At 44.6% G+C, this 24,820-nt stretch overlaps 1 protein-coding gene across 3 annotated transcripts in view; it reads left to right on the forward strand.

The window, feature by feature from the left end:
• The window catches only part of LOC120894684, a 178,282-nt gene that overhangs the window by 132,833 nt on the left and 20,629 nt on the right, over positions 1–24,820 (forward strand). For all 3 annotated transcript variants that reach the window (XM_040297425.1, XM_040297427.1, XM_040297426.1), the window contains one exon: positions 15,579–15,643. In XM_040297425.1, the coding sequence (XP_040153359.1) occupies positions 15,618–15,643 (26 nt within the window). In that variant the 5' untranslated portion in view covers positions 15,579–15,617. The remainder of the gene's footprint in view (positions 1–15,578; positions 15,644–24,820) is intronic.

The following is a 24,820-nucleotide window of genomic DNA, read 5'->3' on the forward strand; positions in this document are numbered from 1 at the left end:
GCGAAATGGGGAATGAAAATTTATCTCCTATAATTGTCTTCGCTCTTTCCAAATGGACAAAATTATGATACCCATAAGTTTGCATTGAGAGCGAAATCGTTTACCATTCACGGGCCACGAATAAAATGTGCGTCGAGATGGCTCCGGTCGTGGAATCCTCAACCTCCGAACGTCGCTAGACGCTGTGCGAATAATGTTAATGACTTGTCTGAGTAGAGTTACGGAACGAAAGTATCAAATTGTATCTGTACCTTTGGTTTAAAGCCATAATACTTTCAGTAATTCCATTCGACCCAGATCCAGCAGCCGGGTACAGCAGTTGAGCAGTTTGAGCATATTTCTGTTCACCAGGGACAACTGCCTGTGGGCAACTATGCATTCTTCGCACGTAGTTAGATCACATCTTGCAGCGCACTAAGCTTTCAACATACACAATGGGACCAATGGAAGATGAAATTCTTTAAAACAGAGGCGCAGAAAAAAAAGCGTCCGCTTCGCTTCGTTCGGTTGGCAAAATTTACGGCCCACACTGCCCGCCCGGTGCACGGTGGCAAAATTAAAACCCAGGAAAAATAAGCACACACAAACTGGGAGAGTTTCCTCTGTTTTTTTGTGTTGCCTCCGTCAAGCAAAAACCTAACCACTGTCCAAAAAAAAGAGAAATGAAGGCAAAAAAAAACCTCACCACAGCAAGCCCGAGCCACCGAGGTCTGGGGAGCTTTTGGCTTCGGTCGGTGTCGGTGTGTGTCACTTCGATGACCAAATCCCATTTGAAATTAACGGAAAGTGCTCGCGCCCGGACGGAGAATAACGAGCTGAAATTAATGAAAATATTTGTTTTCCCATTTTCCATCCCGCATTCGGGTGCCAGCCACCATGGAGGAGATATTGTTACCAGCAGCCATTTGCATTTGGGTTCGAAATTCGTTCAATTGCGCTGTTCGATGCGGCGGGTGGAGCGGCTGGAAGGGAGGAAGGCTGGGCAAAGATGAGAAGGACGGACGACAAGCACTCTGATCACTGTGGGAAATGAATGTGTGGTCGCACAGGAGCACATAGTGCGCATTAGTTTTATCTTCTTTTCTGGGTGTGTGTGTGCGATAGTGTGCTTCTCGTGGGGATCTTGCAGTTCTTTCACGTAGCAGTTGCCAAGGAATGCATGCCAAAGGATTTGTTCGTGATTGCAGGCTGGACATTTTATCTGTGCGCTCGCATCAGGAAACAAATGATATGGTGGTCGCGATTGTTTCAATTCATTGTTTCATTCGTGGAATTGATTTTATTGGTTTTCTAAGCTTAACCTGTGTGTATGTGTGTGGGAACAGGGACAGCAAAAATGATAATGATTTTTGTACGGTTTCATTTGAATTTTTGCTTCAACATCTCAGTATGGTTTGGAACTTCGATTCCGGAATGTTATGCTTAATTATAGCTCTGCCAGAGGCATCGTCTCATTTCCATGAATATTTTATACAGCTTTACGGAAAAGAGACATAGAAGACCAAAACTTCATTTTAAAAAATCATAGGTTATTTGAAAAAAAAAAATGCCACAATGAAAAAGCTTTATACAGCTGGTGTCCTTTTAAATTAGGACTTCATTCAACCTCTACTGCATGCTAAAGGAATGCAAAAATTGAAACGGACCAAAAACCAACTTCACATTCCTGTCCCAATAGTGTTGACGGTGGAAGTTGTTTTTTTTAAACTCTCCATCGAGCCTTTCTCTCGCTGGAAATAAGTTAGCCAGCAAGTTCCGCGCAAACAGGCACGTCGGGCAGGCGTGCCCGTGCCAATTCGCGAAAGAAATAACCATCTTCAAAGAGAATAATCATTTGTTTTCCCGGCACACCCGGGCGAAGCTAATTAATGGCTATCTCGCCGCCGTACCGGTGGGAAAAAGAGCGTCCAAGTCAGCCAACACTCACACACACACATACACAAACAAACAAACTAGCTAACTAACACACAAAGAAGCCAAAAGGGAAAGCAAAACAGCGCTTCCAACAAGGAAAAGCTGCTCGTGAAGAACTTTCATCCGCGCTTAGCATAATTATTGCCAGTGATAACGATATCGCACCGCCCGTGCGACCATACTTTTTTCTGCACGCTTACATTCCGTACGATTCCCACATACCTCCACCTCTCCACAGAAGGTATAGGTGGAGTGAGGAAGCGAGCGAGGGAAAACTTTCGCTCCAAACAAAAGGGGATTCGGGCGCTTTGGCCTTCCCTCTCGGGGAAGTTGTGTTAGCTTTATGGTAAGAGTTTCGGTGTAACCGGGTCCGGGCGGCGTAGGAAAGGATGTGCGTTTTTCCGCGGGCGAAGTAAATCTCCTGCTCGTCACTCGTACACTAGATACGGTGGGAAGGGAGCGCATCGAAACGTCTGTCGAACTCTGGACAGGACCGAGTACTCATGACTCGTTGGTGGGTCGTTTTAGGGATGCGTCCCGGCACAGGAGTGGCAAACTTTTCTAATATCTAATAAACTTTGAGCCTTTTGTGTTTGCGAGGGTTTGGAAGTGCGATATAGTTTGTCAGTGTGCGTGCGTGTGTGTGTGTGTGTGTGCCGGAGAGGAGATTGTACTATTGCGTAGGGAATTGAGCTTTATAGTTCGTCTTTGTCTGCTGTCGGTTGAACATATTTTCACTCACTCACAAGTAGGCTTTCATCTTTTTTCTAGTCCCTGTCCCCGAATGGGACGGGGTGAGGATCCACCGTTGAACTGGGGCTGGACCGGATGGTGTTCGCTTATCATTCGTCGTTCATCTGGTTTCGACGCCCAACGGCTGAGGTAAGATGTTGAGTCAGCGCTGGGTACGGTTGAAAACGGGAAGACTGTCAGGCAATTGCCTTTGTGTGCTGCGAATAATTTTTGTTGCGAATTGCTACGAGACTGAGTAAAATATGAAGCAAAGATCAGTGCTGAAAAGTTTTATTTGCAACGAGTTTAACATGTAATGCTTCTGCTACTGATTACACAGCAGCTTGAATGTTGCTTTAGACTTTTATATCGCTGATAAGTTGCAGAAAACAAGGTTTTCTGGTGGCAAAAGTAATTCGTTTACATAAAATTGTTTTCAGTGCTTCAAAACGGCCCATCATTTTGGTTAGAATGCACTTTGGCACTCGAAATGTTAAAATAGTTTAAATAGATAAAAAGTAAAATATAAACTTATTCGGCATTACTATTATCAAGCATATTGATCAAATATATTAAGTCATAACCATCTACTCGAAAAAAAGTACAATCATTTTAGGTTTCATCTGTAGGCAATCTCAGGAATTTACCAATCCTGATGTGCATAAAATCACTTTAAGTTTACCTCGTCCGGTCAATGTTAGAGTTCAACAGTGTTCTTTGGTGTCCCTCCTCCGATCTAAGGATTAATAGAATCGATTCAGTACAGCGTCGGTTTAGATGGTACATCTTACGTGTTTTTTCTCTGTAATATCGTATATGTTGCTTGTTATTAGGTTTACAATCTCTTCACCATAGATTCACCACATAATCATATGAAAACTATTGTTAGGAGAGATTTGCGTCCCGGATTTGTTGGCTAGGTTAAATACTTATGCTCCTAAAAGAACAATCAGAAACAGACAATTTATAGCTCCTCAAACTTCAATGATTTTTGTGAATACTTTGAATTCAGCTCTTGAAAGCTTCGCTGCTTTATGAATGAAACAAATTGTTGCTTCTTTATGTTAGGATTAGGTAATATCGAACTAATTACGATGTGCTTCGGCCGTAGTATTGGCCGTACATACAAATTAAAACAAAAACTGTGCGCTGTTACGATAAAAACGAATATTGCTGTGTGAAAGCAACCAGGAACAACATTGTGCTGCATAACAGTCTGAAACAGTAAAATCGCAGGCTAAAAGCTTCCCCAGTTACTATTAACTCATAAACAATCAAACCGTGTCCCGTTGTCACTAGCTCAAACTGTATACGACTCTTAAACGACCTCCCATAGTTAAGCCATTCCGGCGAAGCGCAAGAAAAGCCAAGTGTAGCACACACGCCGGGCAGGATAAAGAGAAGAAGAAAAAAACTCCATTCCTCCCAACATATTGTGCCCATCATATTTCAGAAGATAAGATCGGGGAATTAGTGCGCCTTCGGGTTGGGATGGTACTGTGTTTTCGAGCAGGCGAGCATAAACTAGCCGAGAAATCATAAATACACATTTTCCGTGCTGGGTAAGGACTTTGGAGTTTATTTTTTTCTGTCTCTCCTGTCTCCTGCTCGCTTTTTCTCTGTGAGTTGGTGCTACTGCGCGCGTGTGTGTGTGTGTTTTGCTGATGCTCCCGGGAGGCGCTCTTACCTTACGGCCAAGGGTTTGGAGCAAAGTTTGTACACACGTACGTCCACTTTCCTCCAGAGAGCTCGTTCGTCACGAATTGTTATTGTAGCATCCAAGTCCCCCCCCCCCCAATACCCTGTTCCCGGCTCCGCCTCCGGGGAGTTTCCGCTGGGCTTCATTTTTCTTCATCTCTTCAAATCTCGATTCTCCATCGTTACGAGCACGGACGGGAATGGGACTGGTGATGAGCGGAGAGGAAGAGCAAAAAAGTCACCCATGCAGTAGTTTACTTTTCCGTGCTTCACAACAAGCACACAGCTAGCGTGGCTCAGACCCAGGCGTTATGTGCGGGAGTAGTTGTAGTAGATGGAGCAAAAACAAAAAAAAAAAACAAAAAAAAAAACAGACCAAAACAACGTTGCAACTTTTCCACCTCCGTGAGCTTTCCCTCGCTTTATCTTTGGCGCGACGTGGCACCGCGCGCGCGTAAAATCGTTGTCCCGGTGAAATTCCGACAAATTCATCCGTCCACTGCCGGTGTCGCCTGCCGTCAAGAAATCCGTTCATCATCGTTATTGAGTCGGTCGAGGCACCAGTCGGAGGGTGCGCTGGAAAGCGCATTTATTCGTGCACGGTTCGGGTTTTACCACACTGGTCACGATTTTCCACCCAACTCTCCTGGGGGAAGGGGAAGGGGAGATCCCTCCCTCGGAGAGGGAAAATATGCGCTGCGTACTGCTTCATCTTACAGCTCGTACACGATACGAGCGATATGGTTTCGCTTATGGTAACGGTTACGGAATCGATAAGCTCATGGGAAGTGGTCGCAATGGGCGAAGGATTCCGATTCGAAGCGGATGCTCGACGAGCAACAGAAATGAAGCGCAATCGAGCTCAAACTCCGGCGCCTTCTGTAGCGCTGGATGGATGAAGTGCAATCAGTTGATAAATTAACGAGCAAAGATATTGGATAATTTCACAGCTGACGATGCACACGATGGAACTTTTCCCCATTCACTTTGAGTGTGCTCACTTCATTTTTTAAAACGATGATTTGCTTCATGGTGTCATGGATAAGTTTTGCTTCCGCTATCCTGTTTGTGCGAGTGTGTGTGTGTGTGTAGTTCTATTGCTATTTATTCCAATCAATGAGGAAAGTGTAGAGATAATTCGATTGGCAGCGTTTATGCGGTGAGCGACTGTCGTAATTAAGGGACTTTACTAGTAACGTAGTTACCGTAGTCAACGGCTTATAATTATTGGCGCTTAGTACAGCCGCCCAGTATAAAAGCAAACCTTTAAAATGTCCATCAATTCAATCAATCGTCACACACGATAAAAGTCTACATAAAACAGGAAAATGAATGCAGCGCAAACACACAAACAAACAGTTCCGGTCCCATTTTGGAACCAGTTCGGTAATTAAGATTTTGCCAAACACATTCGGTATAAGCTGGAGAGGAGGGGGGGGAGGGGAGGAGGAGTGATAAATCGATTTTAAATACTTTCACCATGAAGCGTCATAAAAATCAAACACAAACGCTCCCACCCCGGTCAGCGCTCGTGGAAAGTCTCGCCTGCAGGACGAGCTTTTCGTTCATTCGAATACGCACACACACACACACAAACCCACTCAGCAACGCACATAAAAGTGATGCATTTATTTGAATTCTGCTTCGACTCGGTCCGAGAATTGAATTTGCTTGATGACAAATTGATTTTGCTCTCACTCTGTCGCTCCGGTCTTTTCCTTTTTTTTCCTATTGTATGCACACTGCAGAAATGCACGGACAAAAGTGTCCAGTGTGTGTGTGTGTGTGTGTGTGCACGGGAGACGGTAAACTATGCTGGGCGGAAAATACAGTTATTTGCAGCCAGTGTCGATGCCAATCTGTGATGAAGCGTTTCTGCCCAGGCGTCGTACGCAGCGTTTGGATGGAATTGGTTTCCCTGTGCATGATTCGTCCGTGGATGAAAAGGGGCTTCATTGTGTGTGTGTGTGTGTGTGTGTTTTTGCTTTGTTTTCCATGTCTGCTGTTGTTGAGTTCGCTTCATAGACTGGCTAACAGTGGAGGTGCAACGTCCATCATCTGTACGCGTTTTGATGAAAAGCGATGGGGTTGGCCGGTTAAGGGTACACAAATCGCGAAAAGCAAAAGGTGATGATGATGCGGGGCGGCACCAGCAAATGAAACAAAGCAGCGGGCACGGGCAAGCAAATAGTTGTTGTAGAATAAATCATAGAACATGGATTTTACATTCAAATTGACTAGCCATCCGTCGTGGTATTGCAACGGGAGAATCGATAGAGAAAGAAAGGAATGGAGAATGTTCAATAAATTGTTTTAAATTTGATACATCGCCTGTTGGAGTGGCTTTGTGTTTTAATCCGCTCTGAAACGGTTCACTAAAGGTGTTTATTTTTTGTGTATAGTTTGCGGAATGACATATACATCAGTAAAATGTAATAAAATTCATTCAATTTTGGTATAGGTATTCAGCTACTGCTTGGTTATTGCAATGGAATTAAGCAAAAAGCAGCATTCTCGCTAGTAACGCGAGATCCGTCCATTTTACGCGATATTTTCATCATGATCATGATTGATGAATGTTGTTATTTTCCGATTAATTGTCAGTATTAATATCATTTTTTTGAATCAGAGATGAACTAGTAAAATGGAAAACTATTTCATCTAGCTACTGTATGTGTTATAATCTCTTTGTTAATGCTATTTCGATACACCAATCATTGTGAATCTATTGTCAGGGTGTGGCCTAATACTCAAGTCCAAAACCTACATCGGTTACATATAAAACTAACCTCGCTTTCTTTAAAATAACCTTGAAAGCCTACGCCATGTTTGATGGCCTGGCTATGTCCCGCGGCAATGGCTTCACCCCAAAAGCACAAACGCTATTCGCTGATGAAGAAACACAACACGGGAGTAAAACCAAATTACACGCAAATCCCCCAAAGGATTGTAAAATTTATTACCCATCCTTCGCTCGCTGGCAACCGAGCTGCCTAAACCGATAGACACCATCACAATCACCGGCATCATCATTCTCATCACTCTCATCATCATAGTAAGGCGCGGGCAAAGCAGCGGAGCATCAGGCAGGGAAATGGTTGGCTTTCGTCCTGGTCTCCCACAATGATGGCAACCTCTCAACCGCTGGTAAAAATGCCAAACGTCTCTAAAAAGAAAGTATGGCTCCTTCGAGACCTCTGCTCCCGACTAGTTCAGAAGGGAGGCCTACTCACGGTCCCGTCTATTTTCCCGGGCCGAGATTGCTCGCTGTGCGGAGGCGCCTGCCCCGGTTGGGGCATTCGCACACACGTGAGATGTGGCGTGTAAATCTTACCACAGCTTCCTCCGCGTGTGCAAATGCGAAACACACACACACACACACACACATGCCGGCCTTCTAGGACTGGTTGGTTCAGGGTTGCAAGATGATCCGGCACGCTAGTGGTCCCCTGTGGGCGATTTGATTTTATTTTGTGGCTCTTTAAAAGCTTGTATGGTGGGGTGTAATATTTTCCCAGCGGTAGTAACTCATCCTCAGGGCTGGCCGTCCATTGAGGAGAGCTTTGGGAGGGTTTGGGGCAGCGTTCGGGAGCTTTAGAGCGCGAAACAATGAATCTGAATGATTGGGTGTGTTAGGTAGGAGATGACGGGGTCCACCAACCGCTGATGATGGTGGTGGTGATGAAGTGGATGTTGAAATTTGGGAAGTGCAAAATAAAAATAAAAATACTAAAATAGCTTTGCGCTACCTCAGCGAGTCCAGCAGCTTCCCGCCACCCGGAAGTGCATGATGGAAAACCCATCAACTGACAGTGATTGGACGGCTAGTGCCGGGTGATTCGGTGATGGAAAGTGGCTCTTATGGGAGCTTTGTGGGTGGTATAAGGGTAAATGAAATGAAGCATGGAAATGGTTGTTGCATACAATCAGTCGATGGAATGGTTTAGTACGTATTTTGATTAGGTTCTAGGAAATAAAAGAGAGATTGAACCTCATTGCTGAATGATGATGTAGGTCATTGTGTGTTTAATATGAAACAATACTAAAACTATACAATAAATGTATATGTTATAAATGAAAAGAATTGAGTCTTTCAAGCGAATGGAAAGAGATAAAACCGTACAAAAGTATTGTTCAAAGTATTTTGTTTTACCTTTGCAGCTTTGATTGTTTCACACAGTATATTGTCAATTATTTATCTTTAATAAAAAAAATAAACAAATTTGCAACAAAACTGAAACCGGTTGTGCACAAAGTTTTGAATTTTTATTATCTACTACGAAACCTTTTGACCAAAATATTCAAAGTCAACTTTAAACGATCTCTGTTTCTGATTTTCGTAGCTCCCAGCACTTAATCCAACACACACATTGCCCGTTCTAACCCAACAATCTCACACATACTTTGCCACTTTTACAATGTGTATACTGGCAAGCGTTTACCGAAATAAAAGAGCACCTAACTGTGCCGACTGTTATAGAAAACGATTCTGATGCGCAGACATTGTGTCTATCCTCGCAGTGGTGGTAATGACATTTCCTTCGCAGACAGCCACGCACAGTCGGCATGCGGAAGGGGGGCGCAATCGTAACGCGAAACTCCATCCATTTGCCAGCTCTGCTCCCTGCTCGCCGCTGCTACCCCATTCGTCTCCCATCCCTGACAAATTGCGAAATGGGTTTGTCCTTCTGCCTGTTTGGCTGTGTTAGTGGCTGCGTTACACATTTTGGCTGACATCACGATGACGGTTTTGGGGCACACGGGGCCCCGGCCGTTGTTGACTACGCAAAACCCATTGTTTGCTGATGGATGAACTTGTTGTTCATTGTCGATTGGTACACATGTTAGATCATTAGATATGTGAGCCTCACTGGGGTGGACGAAACCGGCACCGGGAAGGGGGATGCGACCCGGGCTGCGGCTGTGGGGCCATGATTTGAGGTCCTGATTTGATTACACTGTTTTGTAACGTATGACTGCACCTATCGTGTGAGCACAGAGTAAAGGCATAAGAGACGGACTTGTTGGCAGTGAGTTGGACGAAACGCGGGTATTGTTTTGGGATTGTTTAATGAACGAAATGATCGGTTTGTTTGATGAATCAAGAGTGGTTGAGCTGAAAATGAGAAACATTTAAAGGAACAAAAACTCATTTTTAATCAAGCAAATCTGTTCAAAATTCATCTTGGCTTGGCTAATCACTCAAAGCCGTGCAGCTAAGAAAGCAGATCAATTCGGACGTTTGGAATACTGAAGAAACTGTCCACTCCTCAGCATCTGCTCACTTGAGTTATATTCTATTACATTTTCAGCACACACACACACTCATCTAAAAATCCTACAGCTGAACTGTCACCTTTGGGCAGTGCTGCCGGCCCTTCGCAGTCACAAATGCTTCTGCACGGATCAGTACATCGAAATGGAAAGCTTTTAAGTGTTTTCTCTTCTAAGCTGCTTTTCCCATGACAGTAAAACGAAACTTTCCCCGTAGGTAGATATGGCTTCATCGCCTGCTGCCACTTTTGTTGGCCTTTTTCTAATGTTAGACTGGATTTACTTTCAACATATACATAGCTTGTGCCAGCCGTAATGGTCAGTGAGGCATTACACATCTTGTCTCTATTTTTGTGTGGGAATAACATTCCAGGAATTGTCTCGAACAAATTTCAAAATAGCTTGACGAACCAGTGTCTCATTGCAGAGAGTAGTAATTGACGATGGCGTGTGTTTTATTTTTAGTACCAAACATTACACAAATACTTTTCACTCACTGTTGTAAAAAAATCAATATACAGAAAATGTAGTGTAATGCAAAAAAGAAGGAAAAAACTTAATCATTTTCACTTATGAAAGTATCAATATTGTCAGCGTGTTGTCAGTGTTTGAGCATGGGCCACCGTAAAAAAAACACCGAACGATAAAGCAAGTGAGGGAGAAAAGCAAGTGGATAAAAAAGCACAACAAAAAAGCATCGAACTTCTTCACCCACTTATCTGCCACACAGATTTGTTTCTTCACCCGGGCAGCTCCAGAGTAGCCGCTGTAGAGCGTCGTATGTGTGCGTGTGTATATCTATACATATATATTTCATCACCACTTTATTTCTGGCGCCAGCGAGGAGCCTCGCTTCGCCGAGAGTAAAGGATCCATTTTTTCATCCCCTTTCCCGTTTGACTTCTCTTCATAGCCTACCCTCTTTGCTGCACTGCCATGAGAGTCAGAGTCCTTACTTCCTGGATATTGGTTTAGGGTAGGTGCCATTATGCGTGAACATAAAAATGATTTTAGACTCTGTTTATGGATCGGATGTTGTGCTGGTGTTGGGTTGTGCTGGCATTTCCCCGACCCCGGGAAAAAGTACTGAAACAAACACAAACACGCACAAGAAGAAAGAAAAAAAGACACCAAAGCGGGAAGCGGTGAAAGGAAAAACCATAAGCAGCAATAACGTGTGTTCTGCCGGCGGGAACGGACTGGTAGATATGTTTTTCTTTCGTCATGGTAACCGTCACCGTTCGTCATTTTAGCCGCTCGCGGTGTGGGTTGCTGATTTTCGTTTTGGTTTGTTGTGCTAACTTTTGCTTGGGCGTGTGAAGTTGACGTGAAAGCTGTTGGTGAGTGGAGGTGTGTGAGCGCTGGGTGACAAATCCCTTGCGGACATCGGGACGCGAGATTTGCCACGCATGGAAAGCAATTTAGATTTACTTCTCAAAAACACACCCATCCGCACGATACATTGCACACCCGTGGCGTGACATGGAGAGGGCACAAATTCAGTGTGTGTTTTAAATAAAGCAAGCAGTCAGAAAGTGTTTCCCGGGCAAACAAATTAGCATCGCCAGAAGCCCCTGTGTTAATTACCCCGACACACACACACAAATAAAATAACCCGCAATCAAGTGCTACACATTAGTGATTGCATTTAATGGAATTTTATCGTTTCGTCTTCTAGCCCTGCTTTCCGGCCGTCCTGTGGTTGCGGCAAACAGGCGAAAACAAAACGTCAGTGGCAAAAACAGCGAGACTGGGACCGCCTCGCCTAACGTTGTTAATATTTACAAACATCGCACACCGAGGGCCACCACCGCACACAGTGTGCGCGTGCCTTGACGTGTGGCAAAAGAAAACGGTAGAGCCGGTTCCTAATTTTATGGTCCCCCTCCCCTTCTTTTATGTGGCCTCATAAAGCTGTGCTGGGGCGCCACAACGCTCCTACTGTCGGCTACTATTAATAACACGAAAATTGTTTAATAACTTGTTTATTTGAGACCATCGTAAAAAGGCGCATATACACACAGCGGCATTATGTGTGTATGTGTGGTGTGACAACGACCTACATGTAGGCGAGGTTTATTGCACTCCCAGTAGCTCCCGCAAACCCGCTTGGTTGGTGCAATAATTATAGCACGAAGCTTCATCCTTTTTTGCTTAGTTACAGAACAAGGGACCAAGAGTTGTTGGTGTCTGTGTGCGTGCTGGCTTAAGGTCAGTCACATCGGTTATGTCTTCTGCTACAAGCGTCGACTAGCTGTTTGTCCCTCTAATGGGCTCTGTTTTTCGCTCCTTCCTTCCCCGCCCGTGACCGTGTAGACCACAGGATTGACCAGCCGCTTGTGGTTGCCCGCAGGAAATCCGCCATTCCCTAGGCAATCGTAAGTTGTAACATAACGAGGGCTACTCGTAACAGACCCATAAGACACAGCCGTTAATGTGCATATGCTGTGTCCGGTTTTAGTGTTCTTTTGCCGCTGGTTGATGGTGTTGGTGAGTGCACTGTGCACATGGTGGATATGGGGGTTTTGGTGGGTTTGTTAAGGCAATCTTTTTTTGATTGCGGAAGAAGATAAAGGATGTTTAGGATTATTGTGTCTTCAATAACAATTATGGTTAGAAAATCTATACCATGCTTTAATATGAGAGTAAAAGAAAACAATAAGATAAGAGATAGTGTATTGTTTCTGCTTTAAAACACCCACTGTTCTCAAACCAAATACAGTAGCTCTATTTATAACAATATCAACAAACCATGCCAAAGCAAATTTCCACCACCATCTCGAGACACGTTTGTCCGGACCTTCCCCAAGCGGCCCAAATCGCCCCCGGGTTGGCTTTCAATCAGCAAATTTGTCAACGCATCTAATCCGCAGACAGTGCTGATTGATCTACGTTTCGCCCCAATAAATCACCACTGTGTACCGCTATGCGTTGCGACAGTTTCCCGAGCCTTACTTCGGACCAACACAGTGCGTGGTTTTGTGTGGTGTCTTGTTCTTTTAATCTCACGCACATACAGCCCAAGCCCGTGCAACAAGACAAAAAAAGCAACAAAAAACCTTTCTGCTGGTGGCCAACCCACCCCACCCAACAGGGACGGAAAGTCATTTCATTACGTGAGCTTTTTCCGATCGGTACGCGCTGGCGTACAGTCCCGCCGGTACCTTTGACTGTTGTGTTCCGGTTCCGGTCGGGTGCATAAGTTTATTTGTGGCAAAAATGATGAATAAGCACTTCGTCTTTGAACGACAACCCCTCCCACTCCTCCCAGAGCTGGACCTTTACCGTCATCATCATCGTTGGTATGATCACTAGCTGAAATAACACATCTAATAGTGAATTGAGTGTGTGTGTATGTGAGCAGGCATTTACTCTTCCCTCAAACACACACGCAAAAAAAAGACTGCTTCACTGAACGAATGAAGCTTTCACGTTGACTTTTGCACGGCCCCCGTTGGTACGATGCTCCTCCCTTTAAGTGTCCTTGTACGAGCTGTCGAACTGTCGAGCGGTTGTTCCCTCGAGCAGCGTTCGGGCACGGTGACGCTGGGCTGTGGGGAGAACATTTATCAATCTGTCGATAAGTTATAACTATTACGAAAACTCCCGCTACACGGACCGAACCGCAAATCACTGGCGGGGGCGAGACGGGCGCTCTGTTTCACTTGCGGCCCGAGCGCTGGTAAAATGGAAGGAAAATTCGCCACAGCCGAAACGAACCGTCGAACGCACCGCACCGCAAAGAGCGTTTGCATGAGTGTGTGTGGAAATGACAAGGTGACTGCTTATCCGGGTAGAGGCGAAGCCTCTTTTTTGCGGGGGAGCGTTTTATCCATCCCATTTGGCTCCGGGGAAGACTAATGTTCGGTCCGGTTCGAAAGGGCACAGAACTGTTGCGGACTGGTCCATCAAATGAACCGAGCCGATTTCGATTCGATCTGTCATCGAGCCCTGCAGGCTCCCGAGGACCCGGGCAGGCGCAAACGGGGAGGAAACAAACCGACCGGGTACGGGGTTTCGATTAATTTATTTCATTTTTCTCTTGCTCTATTTTTCTACCACTTTTCGGCCACTCACCCAAACCTGCTGGCCGTGAATTCGATTGAGTGGCTGGGGGATTGGGTCTAAGCGCGCCCGGGACGAACCTTTCGCCGTCCCGGTACGTGCGCCGTTCGATTGGTGCTCTGGTAGGTTCCTATCGCGTCCAGTCGGCCTTCTGCTCACTACTGGGACCACGCACGCGGGAGTGCAAAAACTTCCTGCACGATGAGAGGAAGTACAGCTCTCTGGAGAAGGTTTTTTTTATTGCTGTTGCCGTTCCACTCACCGCACGGTTCTAGCTTTGGCAAGCAAATAAATGTTTTTCAATTCACTAAATGAATGAACAAACGAACGTGTCCCGTGCGCCCGAGAGCGGACCTGGTGCGTGATGCCTGGTGGTATGTGTGTATGTGTCCAACTCCCTCCGTTTGCGATAGGCCCGCGTACCCAAGTGTCCCTGCGCTATCTACAATCTTCCAGCGCAATGTTCGCAGCATAACGGAGAACGGTACGCCGTGTTTGCCATGCCTCCGATTGGACCTCTGCTAGCAGACATGTGAGCTGTTGCTGCTGTTGCCACTGCTGCCACTGCTGCTGCTGCTGAAAGCTTCATTAGATACGGTTCGCTTGCTATCGATTGACAGTTGCTGGCACGAGAACCGTGGTGCCGATACGGACAGGAGCAAACGGATGGAGCTGTTTTACGAACGTTAGCGTTCCCGATCGATACGGGCAACGGGAACCCCCATAGTTCCTACAATCTAGCCATCCCAAAACAGCCGCGATAATCCGACCCGTAAATATTGGGGTCCTTCACGAGCCGTGCCTGATGAGCGAAGGGACCGAAAAATGGGCACATTTGAACGAAAATCGCACACACGGACCAACACAAAAGACGTTTGGTGGGTTTGATAAATAAAAATAATGATACTTTGCAGTGGACGAGGCGAGGGGGCTGTTTGATCTGGGCATGATTTTCGATCCGATAAGCCCCACCAAACGGGCACGACCGGGGGACGCCTGCAAATGCCCGCTGCGAAAGGAAACGGCCACTTTACGGACGTATTTCAGATCGTGCCGTTCGAGTGCACATTATCCCAGGTCCCGGTGAATAAAGTTGTGGATAAGCTGGGTGGGGTTTTTTTTTTTGGAGGTTGCTGTCGACATGCTGGGTGGGTTGTCGTAAGCCTGTCATATTTCCTCATTAGTGAGATTAGATTTCACTCAACTTGACGGAAAATTGCCCGTACTTACCCGCTCGATGTGGAAGTGTTTGCGTTGGATTGTGTCAACGGAAAGAGATAGTTAGAGAGAGAAAGAGACAATAAATCAAAGCTTTTGTTCGATGAAAGAGCACGAGTGACATTTTTGTAAAAGAATAACAAAAAAAAAAGGAAAGTAATACGAAGCATGCGTTTCCTGCGAATTTTGATAGCAAACCAGGGAAGGAAAACCCTGAAGTGATTTTTCCCTTTCATTTACTGTAAGAAATATTCCAGTCAACCAACGTTGTTACCTTCTGGCGTGGAGCATTATTTGAAAAGTTTCTGCGCAGTTTTAGCCCTCACGTCACCTGCCTTCCGCGGCCTGACTCACCAAACCGGTGGCAAACACTTGGCTCGAAAGTATTTTGCATACTCATGGCGCTTATCTAAAATTCAAATTCATCACCATTTTTTAAGGCCACCCGGTACCGAAAAACGAATTCGATCATCAAAGGTTAAGCGGAAAGTTTATCCGTTTGTTTTCCCTATCACGCTCAAGCCTTCTCAATCTTTTTGTCCATGATTTCATCTCCATCTCGCAGGCACACCGTTTCTAATCGTTTCCTTAAACTTACTTCACCAGAAGTAAACGAAGAAATGATTTCGTTTTAACCTTTTTTCCATTTTCTCTCTTACTGTTCCCTCTCCCTCTAGATAATGCTTTCCCATCGTTCCCGATTCGTCCGATAGAAGATGCCGAAGCAAATGGAAGCAAAAATGTAAGTGTCCCCGGCCATCGACGCCATCGTTTTTGGGTGGCTTATTAGAATTCATCCTTATTTTAATCTGTCACATTTTATTCGTTTAAATCTGCATACTGAAGCAGTTTGACCTTACAACAGTGTGTGCAAAGGTGTGTTTGTGTGTGCGCTATTGAACGGGCGAAGGTGTAGGAAGTGCATTTAGCAAAGCGTTCACCCGGAAGAATGGTAGCGCGGAAACGCGCGTGAAAGTTTGGTTCTGCAGAATCGAAACCATTACTGATCGGCCAACCCAGAGGCAATCGGATGAAACGATATGAAATGAATCGTACGGCAACGTTAACGAGGGAAGGGGAGAAAGCAACGATCAGAGTGAAAATCGCACACCTTGCCGTAGGAAATCAATGTGGAATTGTAGCTGGCAATGGGCTTGAGGAAGCACAAAAAAAAAGAAGCCATGCCTCTACCAAAATGAAACGCAGCTTTTTTTCGAAAACTTCATTCACCTCGAAATGGGGGAAACGACGCATGAACGAAGTGAGTTGATTACTTTTTGAAAAACTTTGATTCGAAAGCGAACGATTGGAAAGTTTCGAACAAATGGACGAAAAAAAAAACGCTGAATTCGATGAACAAGAAAGTGCAGAAAAGGCTCCGTTTGAACAGCGAGTGCTATTTCCGCACTTCCGATGCTGTTTACGTGCCCGAAATGAGCTTCCGGGAAAGCGTGGGTAGAAAATATGGTGCGCGAGTGTAAATGAATCGGTATTGCCCCGCCGGCACCGGTCGTCCAAGCCACCGCTCGATGGTGTTTGCTTGATGTCTTGCCCGTTCCTGCTCATGGTGCTGAGTGGCTCAGAACGATTCCAAAGGTGCATTATATGCAAAGAAGAAGAAGAAAAAAAAACCGAATCCATCGAATCGGTGCTTTGAAGTGTGCTTTTCCGTCCTTTCATTGTGCTGCGCTGCGAGCCAATGGTGGTTTTGTAATGGGAGTTTTGCATGGATCTCGGAAAAAGACAAAAGGGTTTTGTAATGAAAACTTTCGCGCTCACTGGACTCGGCGCGAACGGGAATGGTTCATGCTAAAGGGATATTCATTCATTCATTCATTTGTATTTATTTCTTAGATGTACATCAATCCTGAATTACAATTTAGTATTTTACATCGGTACCGGAGATTCCATAACGCGATATTTCGTTGATTTTTGTTGCACTTGGCATTGTGGACACTATTCCTGATGTTAAATGAATTTGACGTATTGATGGAGGAAAAATTACAAAAAAACCTCTTAATTTGACTATATTTTCTAAACTATGTACTAACTTATTCTTTTATAAACTATACTAGGGGAACTAGTTCATGTGCTAAAGGGATAAAAATTGCTTTTTATGTGGATTTGTTGTAAATGTATGGTTGGTTGTTGTTTTTCAATGATACTACGCTTCACGATGTGATTGAGGAAAGCTTACGTTCGATGAAGATTGAGACTTCATGAATGCAAATAAATATATTTTTTATTTTTGGATTCTACTTTATTTTTGTTTTTTTTTTAACATTCTAAAGTTTATCCATGTTTTGACACTGGCATTCATTGTGGTATTTAAGCCCATGTGCTTTAAATATTTCACCCAAAACACTTTGAGACGCTCAAAGCAGGGTTAATGCTGAGTTTTTTCTATTATTTTGAATTAATTTTAATGCCTTGTGATTTGCTTTAAAAAAACAATTGAGTTTAACAAATCTTTGCGAAAGTTATGTTAATCTATTTGTTTATTGCTTACACTGTGCTAGTTTCCACTTAAGTTTTGCCCTATAAATATCGTCCACTCCCTTGTCTGTAAGTAGGGGATCATCGTGACTGGAAGAAATGGTGCCGATCGTTTACTTACCATTTAACTAATCTTCGCAGATTCAGTTACTTCCAGCTTCAAGGATGCTCTCCAACGCTCTCTAAGCTAGAAGTAGTACCCATATTTGGCCGAAAGTACCATTAACTATGCTGCCGTAATTGAAAAGAAAAAACCAGAACAGCATGACTTTTATCCACTCTCGCACACAAGATTCATTTTCCGAGAAAAAAAAAAACCCATAACCACTTACCAACACTGCGTGCGGAACAAAGAGCGAGAGCCCCAAAAACCCTTGCAGGCCAATTTTCGTGAGTATCGGGCTCGGTACCACCCGTCCATCAGCAAACTCAATTTTACAGCCATGAGAAAGAATAAAGCGAGTGTCAGCAAAGTCACAACAGCTGATGGATGGCAATGGGCACAGGATCAACCCAGAAGGTTGAGCGGCTACCTAAAAGGGGCCATATTGTCCCAACCCTACCCGCAGGGTACGGGCAGGGGTGGGAAGTAGAAGAAAAAACTTCAACCAACACAGGAACGAAAGGCGACGAGAATGACTCTTGAATATTAAGTAATCATTTATTTATATACACTTCGACCGTGCGCGCGCGCGTAACAAGCGTTATCTCATTTTGAAAGATTGCAAATTTATTCAGCCGGTACGGTGATAGGAGATAAAAGAGAAGGTGCGGAGGGGGTGGGGGGGGCTGGGGGAGCGGTCACACACAAAAGGAAGATGTAAAATTGCCAGCTCAGATTTTTCTATTTGAAGGGCCGCGCGCGCTTCAGTGTGAAACCGTTCCGATTTCGCAGCGTGGCAGCCCCTTCCCTGCCGGTGCGTTCTGAGGGGAGAGTGCCCTTTGGGGGTAGCGCTGAAGGTGAGCCTACACCAACGCCTTGGCGCACCGAACGAAGGGCGCAAGGGTCGGTTCGGTGGCGGGTGGTGACATGAAAAATGCCCACATTGTCATTTCTCTCGACGCTTTCGAGCATGCAACTCGTTGCCAATCGTTTTTCCCACGTACGGGCAAAAAAGGGAGGGTGGAACAAATGAATGGGCGGAAGGGAAGGGAGCCAAGGAGGAGCAGGAAGGAAGGAAGGCCCCGATGGGCCAGATATTTATTTTGTCGTAGAGCTCATCCTAATTTATGGTGAAATTTTATTTGTCCCACTGCTGAATGGGCGACTTTTTTCCCTTCCAAGCTCCCCACATTCCTCCCACTCTCTTTCTCTCTACGCGAGAGCGGGTGTTTGTTGGGGTAAGGAGCAAATTGTATGGAAAATCAGGCGGATTTGTTTGGCCAAAAAATATGGTCGCACTGGAAGTGCATAAGGTGTGGAAAGGAGTGGGAAAATGTGATGAGTTTGCATTGGAGGTAATTTAAATCTATTCGAAAGATCGTAATAATGCTGACGGGAGCATATTTCAATACGGAAGCAAGGTAGCGGAAAATGTTGCAGAGCGAATGGGAGGGTGTGGAGAGCAGCAGGGCATGATGTATTTAGAAAATAACTTTCAATAGTTTCCCAAATGACTTCCTGTCTTACTAGCCCGTACCAGTTTAGCTTATGGCTGAGCAGCCATAAATAAATTCCCAGCATCGGGATATTTGAATTTGAAGCATAGTCACAGAACATTTCGAGGAAAATTTCAAATAATATCATTAATAGTATTTTAAAGTAATTTAATAGCCGTTCAAAAGAATAGCCGTGCAGTATTTATAGCTTTTATAATTAGGTAGGGAAATTGCATTTAAATGACACTAGAAGCTTTGCATAAACTAGCCATGACGTAAAGGTGTGTCCCTTTAGAATCCAGTCACTTATTACAGGTTGTAAAATGAGCTATTTTAAATTTAAAATCGGTCACGATTTTTCACTTCCGGAACCATATTGGACTTGGCTAGTGGTTATGCAAATTTTGTTTTCAACACTTTCGTTCTCACATCTAATATGTTCAGAACTAAGAAACACTATTGAACTATTGAAAAGTGTGCTCTAATGCCTTTAATTTATTGGAATTTATTGGATTTATTGGATCGAATTTTATTGGAACATGTTGTTATAAGTATTAAATATTTAATTATTGTGTAAGTTGTGTAATTAAAAATGTATTTTTATTGCGTTTTCGACGCACACGCATACATGAATTTAAACTCCAGCAATATACACTTACTAACTAGAAAAACATTTCTTACCACGATGTGCATTAGCCGGGTTCTTGTGGAACACTGGGTTGATCCATTCAACCAACTTCCTCACTCGAACGCAATCCATTTGTTGAATCTTTCCCACCTGTAACACGGCCGGAAGTGTGCTGTTGATTTTGAAAACCGCATGCCGAAGCTAGAAACAACCCAACCATTGTGTGTGAGTCCCCTTTCACTCGTGAATGGATTCGGACAATAAATCCTGTACTCCCTGGTACTCGTGAGAGCTAAGGGTGGGCTTTTTCGAAAGTTTCCACTTCCGTTCCGGACGAATGGACGGTGCTGGCTGGACTACAGCAAAATGCTTTCCGCCTCCGGCGGGGGGAAGCAATCCTAATCCGTCGCCTTTGTTCGCCGATTCCAGTATGTAAGCAGAGACGTATGTGTGAAATGTTTCGCACTATGCTCGAAATGGGCATTGTTTAGCTGAATGGGAATCGAAAAGAAGGGATCCGGATTGTGAAATTGTTGATGGAGCCTCCCTTGTCCGAAGGTGGCTGTAATTTAGGTAGCACTAAGACCGTCCGGTTCATGTTTTGCGCGGGAAAATGCAGACAAAAGAGAGCACTGGCTGAATGCAAGTGTATTGGGCATTCTGCTGTCATTAGTGGGTAATATTGGGGAGTGACTGTAAAAAGCAAAGTTAAAAGAGTTCAAAAAGAGGTTAAATAAAGATCAATTTGGTCGAAGATTAAACAGCAAGCATGTAGCGATTGAGTTATCAAAACTTGCCCTCGAATGGTCGAGCCCTGCTTGTGTATCTTTCTCCATTGCCTTCAGCTGAGACAACATTCTCAATAGTTGCCCATTCATAGCTGGACGTGTTATTTGCCGTCACGTCTTTCCGCCTTTCTCCCGCCATCATGTTCGCCGCTCGGATCGAAAAACATTGCTGCAAAACCCACCGGGTGCGGCTGTGCGATGGACTGTGTCAACCCTAAGAGTTCATCGTTTAGCTTTCTATTCGTGGCGCTCCGACCGGCACAGATTCAACAGACAGTGGTGGCTTCCCGACTGCCGGCTGCCATCGGTCCGTAAATATCGCACCCATTGCTGCTACGCTCCGGCTCGGATCAGCAATGATAATAAATCGCCGGTGGTCGTTGGAAAATAAAATAAAGCCACGGAAGCAGAAAAATACCGCAATCATCCGTCGTTCGTGATCGGTCAAGCTTCCTCTTTTAAGCCGGTAGCAAAGGGAGCTGGTGGACTGGCTGGTGTGTGGAGACGGGCGAAAAAGCTGTAGAGCTAATTACGGCGTTATTAGGACGGCTTGCCGAGCCGGTCGACCTTTTCTCGATGCTGATGCTGGCGAGCGTACTTCCGGAGCACGTACGCCCCATTCTTGGGGTTCGCTCTGTGACGGTGCGTTTAGATAGGCGGTTGGACAGAAAAAAAAAGAGAAACCAACCACCGTGCAAACGAAGCCGAATAAAGCCTGGGTTGAGTGGGAGATTTCCACCGGAAGTGCAGTTTTAAGTTTGAACATCCGCCTCGAAACCCAATTACGTCTGCAACCGCAAACTGAAGCGAGCGCAGAGGTGTACAGAATGTATCAGTAAGCTTGAATAACTGTGCGAAGGATTATTTTAAGTGTTTTATCAACTTTAGTCTCCAAAAAAATCTATATTTTTGCATCAATTGAATGCTCTACATCCATCCTCGAGTCTAAAGTGCAAAAGTTTATACGCCTTTTGTTTGCAATACAACAACTTTCGCCTCGAATTCGTCAGCACACACACACTCACACACATAAGTCTGTACATGTTCATGTACGCGTTTTTTGGTGCGCGTCTCAAGAGAAGCGTGGAATTGATTTTTAATAATCCCTGCAGGATTACCGTAATCCCAAATGACATCTCATCATTAGCCTGAGAGCTTTTGCGAACCTCGACGAAATCAATCAGAACGACAGTGCTGACACTGGCACGCACGCACGCAAACAGCAAAGACAAAGCCGCTGCGTACTCGCTCAGAGCGGTAGCGAACGTTCATTGGCATTGGTCCTCGACAGTCGATGTACCCGGAAGCGAGAACAAAAAACAAGTTGATGGAATAAAGTTGAATGTGTGCGTGTGTGAATTCGATTTTCTTTCTTTTTTTGGCAGAAACCAGTGCCAGTCAGTTGAAAGGATGTGATCAAACATTTTAATTAATTTATATGTTTGCTTGGTTGCGAGAGGAGAGTGTTCCGAACTATCACTGGGATTGAAAAAAAGGCTTGAAATTGATGGGAATTATTTTGGAATATTATAACCGTCAATCATATTTGCTGTATATAGTTTGTTATAAACAATTTAAATACACTATGGCTCAATTGGCTTATAAATATTGCACTTTTCTATACCTCATTGAATTGATAACTCGCCGCAGTTGCACCAGATTAACATCCCTAAAAACACCCACCTTTATAATCTTTTAAACCAAAAAAGGAAGACGCATTTCAAAGCTTTTCGTTTATACAAACCTCATCCAAAGGATGACAGTAACAAACATTATTGAATCATCTAAATTTGAGATTAAATGAGTAAAGCACTCTTTACATATTTAAAACAAAAAGGGACCAGCGAATCGCTAAAAATAACAAATTCTCTGAAGCTTCATGGCACAAAAGGATGCTTTATGCCGTCGAACCATGTTCCAAATTAATACTCCTTGTACGGAAAAATATTGTTCCTACCCTATACAAACAAGCTGATTGACAGATTTGCTACCACACCATAGCGCAGGATGCGTTTTGAAGCCATCGATGATTGTGTTGGCGAAAACAAAAGCACTCGAAACATAAACAACTCGACGCGTATCAGTGCCCTAAGGGGGTCGTCGGTAGTGAAAAGTACACAAACACACGCAGTACAAAGGATTGCTCGGGTTTGGAGATGGCAAATGAACGGTGTGCTTACATTTTTACCACACCACCATGATTCACAGCGACTGTGAGCACAAGCACACACACACACACACCTACATACGACGTAAGTGTGAAGCCAATGAACCAAAGGCGAGCTTGGGTTGGGGTTATTGCCATTTTTTGAAAACATATATCTCCCGATTGCCTCGGTGCTGATGCAGGCTTCATCTCGACTCTTTGCTCCTTGCGCTGTGTGCTATGGAATTGGATAAAAATATGGCGTAAAATAAATAAAAACATAAATAATAGCAACGGTGCAGCTCTGTGTGAGTGCCGTTTTTTTTTTGTTGGCGGGGTACAACAATCGACTGCGGAGCCATTTCCATCGCCATCAGACAAAAGAGCGCTAAGCTTGTGTTGGTTCAAAAAAAGAAGGAAAATACAGAAGAGAAGACCGAGAGAAAACATGTGAAAAAACTTTCCTACACTTGGTTAAAATATTACACACACCCACACGCGAAGCCCCATTTTGGTGGCAAAAAATAATGGCCAAAGTGAAGAAAAATGTGTTGTGCAGCAAGCGAAAGCATCCCATCCCTCACCGGGCCACCGAAGAACGGAGTGAGTACAAACGAAAAGTGCAATAATCGCTTGTCTGGGTGGGACGAGGAAAAAAAAACACCCCAAATACAGCTAACAATTGCATTAAGGAAGACCAGTCGGAGGAGTAATGGCCACAAAACGTATCCCAATATGCTTGACCGCATTAGAAACGGTTCTTTTCGCTCGATCGCTTGGAATTGATCATCTTACCATTTGTTGCGGCATCAGACGTCCTCGTTTTTTTATGCGAGTCAATCACTAACGTAGCAAGTAGTGGTTTGTTTCGCAGCTTCTTGCAGACACTGTATTTAATTTTTACCAGTCCGTGCAACCGGGTGCGCCCACTGTTGCCTAGCGTGTGGCAGCGTGTGCACGATGACGCTAACGCTTTCGATACGCCGAAAACAATTTTTCACTGTCGAAAGGGACATGATCAGTACGTGGTACGGAAACTTACAAAATAACAGAACCAAAACAAAGACTAACGCCACCTCGTGGCCATTACACACAAGCACACACCGTACTCCGTACGTAGTACGCGCACAGCGAAAGGATAACAATAAATGAATGGGATCCTTCCTGATGTTGCACCGTAGGCACTGGACTGTACTGGAGCTGCGGGAAGCATTTTTGCACCCCGGCAATGGAAAATACAAACATACACACACACACATACAGATACACACAAACCTGTGCACCATGTTTCGTGATACAATGGGACGAAAAAGTCGACAAAACAGGGTAAATCGCTCTATGAAAGGATCAACTCGTCTCTCGTGGCGCTTCTTTTCGGCGGACAGTGTGAAGCGCTAGCACGTTGCCAGGAGGGTAAAAACGTAGTTAATCCTATCGAAACATTAAATCTTCCTTTTCTTGTACCGATTGCATTTATGCTGCTGCTGCTGCTGCTGTTTCCCTGCCACCCAAAAGCGTTTCGAGTAAAAAAGTCTAAAGCAACGCGCTCGTTCCGTGGAACGCAACAATACAACACTCGGCGAAGCAGCAGCAGCAGCAGCAGGAGAACAGTGGCATTGCAGTTTTTCGCCCGGGATGCTTTTACCGTGGATTGGACGAACCACGGATACGAACAGAACGAAGGGGTTCTTTGTTTTCCCGCTGGCAATTAAGTGGGCAGGACAGGTCGGCACGAGAGTGCTTTCAACCGTGCCAAGTAGTGGCACTCAACGTGTCTATTTAGCTTAGGCGCAAGCTTTTGTGTACGAGCTCCCCAGGGCTCCACGGCTGGACTGGTGGAGATTTAAGCTGATGGCGTGAATTTCTAGCGTGCTCGAAGCTCGGTGCTCGAAGGCTGATACAATGGTGCCCAAATCTGTCAAACCTTACGGACCGATTGACTGGTTTACAGTGTGGAAGGTGGCGTGAAGGATTTCAGCGTGACGGATTAGTAGACAGGTAACGGTGCACAAGGCGAGAAGCGTATAATAATCTATCCTTATCAAATCGGGTAGGCACCAGAAGCTGGTAGCTGATGGCACATACTTGAAGAAAGTATGGTATGAGCTTGAGACGAATTTTCAATTTACTTTGACTTTATCTGATCTAACTCACGAAGAAGCTGGAAATTAAGACTTGATTTTTTACATAAAAGTTCACGTGAAATGTTCACAATCAATAATATGTATTGAAAGCCCTCATAGATTAAATTGGCATTTGAAA

The sequence above is a fragment of the Anopheles arabiensis genome, chromosome 2 (genome assembly GCF_016920715.1).
Source record: "Anopheles arabiensis isolate DONGOLA chromosome 2, AaraD3, whole genome shotgun sequence".
In the NCBI taxonomy this organism is placed as follows: domain Eukaryota; kingdom Metazoa; phylum Arthropoda; class Insecta; order Diptera; family Culicidae; genus Anopheles; species Anopheles arabiensis.